At 42.3% G+C, this 6,840-nt stretch overlaps 1 protein-coding gene across 1 annotated transcript; it reads left to right on the top strand.

Annotated features, from left to right (window-relative positions):
* Positions 1-1,524: 1,524 nt before the first annotated feature.
* Positions 1,525-6,220, top strand: LOC112565418. Its single transcript, XM_025240864.1, has 3 exons — positions 1,525-1,558; positions 2,119-2,210; positions 4,806-6,220. Exons 1-3 carry the CDS (start codon positions 1,526-1,528, stop codon positions 5,110-5,112), a joined length of 432 nt encoding a protein of 143 aa, XP_025096649.1. The 5' UTR covers position 1,525; the 3' UTR covers positions 5,113-6,220.
* The last annotated feature ends 620 nt before the right edge of the window (positions 6,221-6,840 follow it).

The raw sequence follows: 6,840 nt of genomic DNA, 5'->3' as shown, positions 1-6,840 counted from the left end.
TAAAAGTGAGTCAATCTTAACGTAATAGCGCAGAAGATAAAACGAACTTAAATAGCTACAAGGAACGATTTTGTCACTATATGTAATCAGGCTGACGACACGAGTAAGGATCTGAGGTATTTGTGCTAATCACGCAGTAAATTCACACGCCACACCACGCGTACGAGCCCAGAGTGCACGCACCACCAACACATCTAGGCTCGTCGAACACGCGACACAACGACCCACACACGCACACACCGCGCATCGCACTCACATAATCACGACACAACATTCATGACAGCCTGACTCATTCGATAGCCGATCTGAAGAAAGAACTCATTTTGAGGATCGAACCTAAATCTGTCTGAAGTGAGAGGGCAGGTAACATACTTCCCCACCCCTTCCTTGCATCCTTACCCACCACCCCGCTCGGGAGCAGCGTGCGCTGCCATTCGGTATGCGCAAAAATATCAAGTTGCAGCAAACAGGTGTGTTGCGTGAATTTAAAGAGAGCTTCATTTGAAGTAGGATTTTCATGTTGACTTCCATATAGTTGTTCCTCTGGCCGACACGTGCCGAACTCGTATGAGCTACTAGATAGCGAGTTGATGTAGATGAGATGATATGATGATGGATGATGATGATAGAGAGAGGAGGAGGGGATAGGGGAGGGGGAGATACCCCCACGTACTCAATACCAACGGAGGGATCAAATGGAGCAAGGGGATGATATCGACTGCTTTTTCTCTCGGTTCGGTCGTCAGCCTCTAACCACTCAGTCCTCCACTTTCTCTCATGGAAAGGAATAGAAAAGAGAAGCTGGAAGAGGGGAAATGTATGGTTTAAGGTTGAGCTGAGTAAACAGACGCATGCCAACCACAACAAAAAGAAGAACAAAAAACAGACGCAGACTCTGCATGTCTGTCTTGCTCTTTCCTGAGTCACGTGATCTTCTGATCTCAGGAAGCTGAGAGGGATATCTTTTGCGTAATTGATATGTGCATTTATCAACTGATTAATTCTGACTTTGTAGGTCTGAAAATGAGCTGGAGATCAGTTCCATCTTAATTCTGTGAAATAGCTGCTGCTCTATGCATTTGACATATTTTTTTTCTACCTATTGTTAATTGATTAAGTGCCCTTGGGCATTCATGCAGTAGAAGGTTAAATCCGTTAATGGTTAAATCCATGATTTGGGGCAAAACTTGAAGAACAAAAACAAAAACAAACGAAACAAACAACAAACAAAAACAATCAAACAAAAACAAAACAAAAAAAACATTGTAAAGTCAACATATTTTTCAGGTAAGGGATCTACATCGTGTGGAGGCTTCAACGGTCAGAGTGTCTCAGCTCCGCGGAGATGTACGACCCCGACACGCGCCAGTGGACGTTGCTCAATCCTATGCGCAACCGTCGGTCGGGTATCGGCGTCATCGCCTACCACGGGTGTATCTACGCGCTGGGCGGCTTCAACGGCATCACACGCATGAACACGGGGAACGCTACTGCCCCCAGACCCGCCAGTGGACCCTATCCCGAGATGTACAGTCCACGGAGCAACTTCGCTACGGAGGTATACCCTGTGGAATACGTTTATGTGTTTCGTTGTTATATGTTTATGTGTTGTGTGGGTAGATTATCTCTCCGTTTTTCTCTTTTAATGCATCCATATTACGTGTCATGTGCATCAGTCAGTGTGTGGGTGTGTCACAGCGAGCGAGAGATGCATGAAGGTAGAAACAGATAAACATAAAGAAAGGCAGCAGTCAGATCTTCAGAGGACCGCCACTGAATGGCCTCTGTCATCTCAAAACACAATTTTGATGTGGACTGTTGAAAGAGTTCATGGCAATGGCTTTTAGACACTTAAGCTGCTCTGCCTTTTTTTTTGCTCATCAATACTGTATTCTTTGCTCGCTTTCACACCGTCTTAGTTGTGTGGGCTTCTTCTCTGACAGTGTATCTGAATTTAAATCTCTTGGTGAATTTTTTTAAAAAGAGAGTGTTGCTGTTTTTTTTTTCAGTTCTAATTTGCATTTGAGTGTCACCATTTGACTCATGAGATTCGTGCCAGATGTCAGTGGTGGTAGCAGTTGCTTATTATTTTCTTCTATTATTATTACATACAAAAAGATCATCGATGACATGCTGTTCGCTATTGGAGGATTCAACGGAGTGACAACGATCTTCAACGTCGAGTGTTACGACATCAACGCCGATGAATGGTGAGTGCACTCATGCACACGCATGCAGGCATACACAAAGTCTGACACAGAAGTTTTTCAATGCATTGAGAGCTACAGTCAAATGGTCTTTCAAAAGGTACATGTACTCTGTTTGTTATGTTTTTGTCTCATGACGTACCACGCACATTTCGCACACTTTAAGTGAATAGCTTTTATGTTCACGACGCAGTTGTATTCAATTTTCTGAAACAAAAAGGTAGACAACGCCTCACTGTATCACAGGTGCATCAAACTTTGCGGAAAACGCTTCGCTTCAGTGAACGTGCCATTACGTTGATTCGGTCATCAGCCAAAGTGAAGAAAGGTCGGGCAGTTCAAGACGAACAGCAATTTGCAGCTCGCCCGAACAGTGTAATTGTCGAGTCCATGATGTGTCCTTGTGGGACCTCATCTGTCATGCGGTGCAGTGAAGTCAAAGGAGTCTGGATAGCTGTAGTTTTTCTGCTCATTATTAAAGCCCGGTCCTCCCTCTATTTTACTGCACTAGGTCGCTCATTAGAAAAGATTAAAAAAGAAGTGAGATTTTGCGGGCTCGTAATTGTTGAAAGCAGCGTTAGCGAGAGAAGATCCACTTGCCATCAGATTCTAGAGACTCCACTTTAAGGCATTCATGTCGACCCTACAATGAAGAAGAAAAGTCAATTCGTTAGCTGGTATTAAACCTCAGACATCCGTTCACCCAGCTCCCATTGATGTTAGAAGCTTTTGGGGTCCGATAAACATTTCGGTCAGCTTTCTACTCTTCCCGTGGGGCTGAAGCAGACATTAGGATGTGCCCGAACCGTTGATGCGGTGTTCATGGCAGAGGACCTCCAGGAGACTGGCATGGCCGCCATGTAACGGAACCGTTGTAAGCCCAAGGGTGGCACCATGTCATGTCTTGTCATGAGCAGATACAAGTAAACATGCGCCTGCATTCATGCCATATGCGAGAAGAAGTGAAATTAAAGAGCAAGAGCAGAGCAAATGTACTAATGAAAAAACAGAACAAAATGAAAAAACAGAACAAAATGAGAAAACAGAACAAAATGAGAAAACAAATAATTGTAAAATAAAACAAGCCTCATGGGTTTCAATACAGACCTACCAATTATCTCTAAAAAGAGGATTAAAAAGTGAACAGTACTACTACTAATAATCTTAATTGTATAGCACATCTTTCCATATAAATAGGAGCTCAGTGTGCTACACATGAAAGGCCCCGAACCGAAGATGCAATAAATATAATTGTCAGCAAACAGGTAATAGTATGACAATAACAGTACATTAAGGAGCGATTGGAGCAACACTCTTAATGCACAATGATTCTTAAAGAGATTGGTTTTTAGGACGGATTTAAAGGCTTGAAATGTAGAGACAGTAAAGGGAGAACATCTGAAAATTCCAAACAGCGTCGGAAGGGTTGGTCATTAAAATGTGCGGAAAGGTGGTGTTAGAACAAAACCTCCGAGAAATGCAGGGCTAAGGATTTAACGATTGTGCAGGGAGGCCACCAGAATGGAGGAAAAGAGAGGTAATTAGTAGTTTAGTTTACATCTCTTTCCAAAGCACGTACATTTCCAATTCAGTCCACCTTTCCCAGACCCTGCTCTGTCCTCTGTCTTCATTTCTGATACAGGTACGTCTGTAGACGCACAGGATCATATGCCTACGTACCCACGTGGTGCACACTGGGTAACACCTACGCACGTGAATTCCTAGACACATACAAGTACACGTAGAAGCACGAAGCACAGAAGTGCAGGCCATTGCCAGCCTGATTTATGGCGACTTAAGTTCTTCTCTCAACATTAGTCGGACTTGATCTGCTTCTTCATGTCTGACAAAGCTTTGGCGTTACCAAGGTCTGGAAGATTTCTACCAATGTGTTTGATTAGTGAACTGAGCTACAACACGTCGATGGGACTTAACAAGAACTCGTGTGACATTTAAGTATGTGACAATTAACTTAATTAAAGCTTTCCACGAAATCTCGCGAGGAGACAGACTGCGCGCGCAGTGCGTGTTACGTCATATGCAAGTTTGACCAATGATCTGTCACAAACGCACGCCCACATATGAAAGAGTAGGCTAAAGAAGTGAAGTGAGAAGAAAAAAAATTCCTCAGTTTAAGTTAAAAGGCCTTTTAATATTTGCCGGCGATAAAAGATACATAATTTGAGTGGTAAAACTATTTAAGGGAATATTTACGCGCACGCTCACAAACACACACACACACACACAGAGGTGTCAAGATATATACATTATACATTTGTGTGTGTGGTCTAAAGGCAAATGAAAAGCAAACTAAAATTTTTCCCTCTGGGATTCATTCGTTTACGGAGGATCGCAGACTTTGCTAAACAAACAAAAAAGATTGAGATACCCACAGTTTTTTTGTAAAGCACTTAGATCCTGCCTTTGATGGTGGTATAAAGTGTTATATAAATCAACTTTTTATTATTATATTATTATTATTATTATTATTATTATTATTATTATTATTATTATTATTATTATTATGATTATTATTATTATTATTATTCTTATTACTTTCTAATGGCTCTGACCAGGTGTTTTGTGACTAATCTGCAGGTACGATGCCACAGACATGAGTCTGTACAGGAGTGCCCTGAGCGCATGCGTGGTCCGAGGACTCCCCAACATCCAGGACTACATCTACCAGCCGCCACAGCGTGAGAGCAACAGCGGGCAGTCCAGCTCCACGTCGCCACCCCTCCTCTCGTCTCCAATACCACCATCACCATCCACCCCGGAGAGTCCGAAGCTTGATGACAGATTCTGTTCACTACAGCAGGTGACAAGGTCAGTGACCCTTATTGACCCTTACTCAGGAACATCTGAAGAACGAAACCACCTTTCATGTCGCCAGCAGCATTAGCAAAGAGCTCGCCAGATGGCGCGATTCTGGTACCACGAGAAGTGATGGCTGAACAACTACAACCATCGTGACTGGTCGCTTTTGCCAAAGCCACCTTGAAATATTACATTTGTGAGCAGATCGTTCTTCAGTTCTACGCCTGCAAAAAAGCAAAACAAACAAACCTAGAGCACTGTGTGTATTTTCTGTAGTCGGCCTCAAAAACGAATACTAACTATATGTCCAGCAAAAGATGCGTCAGGATCTTGGGAGTTTGCAGGATGGTGGTTAAGGATATACAGGCAGGCAGACAAACACACTAATATAAATTCACTCATAAAATGCATGTGTCACGCACTCACGCACTCACGCACTCACGCAGCCACCCCACTTACCAATGCAACACAATGTCCACAACTCATGCCGAACACGAACACAGAGGACAAAGAAAGACAATAGCCTTTTAACTATTAAAGAGTCGAGTCATTCTATTAATGTGACTGAGAATTATTTGTTAACTAATCATTACACCTCAATCCAAACGAAGTAAGAAAACACATAGTACTGATAGAGGGTGGCAGAGCCAAGTAGTTTGAAATAAGCATGAGTCACAAGGGAGCATGGGAGTTAGGCCTAAACACATCCCAATGGTCCTGAACTTCAGGACGCCCAAAGCAGAATCTAGATTTACACGAAGTGCATTTCCACAAATAAATTTGTCCGCTGCAAGTGCAGGTGCGACTGCGTGCGTGTGTGTGCATGCTCTTTGTTGATGGTAGTCTGCATCTGAGTCGCTTCTTCCTTCGGTCGGTCTGTCTGTCGTCGTCTGCTGGACCTTATTTCTGCCTCCAGCCCTCCATCCTATTCCTCAGTCTTTTTATCTGTACTTTTTTCGTTCCTTCTGTGGATATGCTAATGTGTCTCGTAATATTGCCTTTTACTTCACCCATTCCCTCATGTCTTTAGCGATACTGTATAACCACAATCAACTCACTCACAAATTGCTGTAAATATATTTTTCAAACAACCTTCTTTACTACAGCGTAGTTCAAAGTCGTTTGTGTGGCTCTGATCTGGGAATGTGCATTTATATGTTTGTGTTTTGTCCCCGCAATAAATTCTTCCTCCACTATGGCGTTTTTCAATTTGTTAGAGAGAGAGAAAGAGGATTTCGGGACAATCTTAAAACTAAGATTTCATTGTGAGGCTCAGAAGATTACACGAAATTAATTTTTTATGAAGGCTGTGATGTTTGTCGAATGTTGTTTGTGGTGGAATAACCAAATGGGCGAAATCTCCATTCAACCTCGTGAGAGGTAAAATCAAACAAAATAAACGAAACACTTCTTCTTATCAGGTTTGTCGTTTTGATTCGGGTTTCATGTAGTTAATCAACACGGTTAGGGCTTAAGATAGGGTTAGTGTCTGGGGTGGAATGAGTGCAAGATAATAAAGTGTTGAATTTAATTGTCCTTCTGACAAAACTTTTATTTGTATTATTTTTATCCTGTTTTTATGTAAAGATGTACTTTAGAAAGGTTCCATAGCGCGGTAAGGGACAATGTGGATTTATATCATTCATTGTGGAAGCTGTAAACGATCTACTCCTCCGTGCTGACGATGACAAAGTGTCCTTTCTGGCATTGTTAGACTTGTCAGCTGCCTTTGATAATGTTGATCATTCTATACTTTTACGCAGACCATGATGTTATTTGAATTAACATCGTAAGATCAGCACCATTTCTCATT

The sequence above is a fragment of the Pomacea canaliculata genome, linkage group LG5 (assembly GCF_003073045.1).
Source record: "Pomacea canaliculata isolate SZHN2017 linkage group LG5, ASM307304v1, whole genome shotgun sequence".
NCBI classification, from domain to species: Eukaryota; Metazoa; Mollusca; class Gastropoda; order Architaenioglossa; family Ampullariidae; genus Pomacea; species Pomacea canaliculata.
Note: the sequence above shows the minus strand (reverse complement) of the source record. Positions and strands in the feature narration are given on the sequence as shown.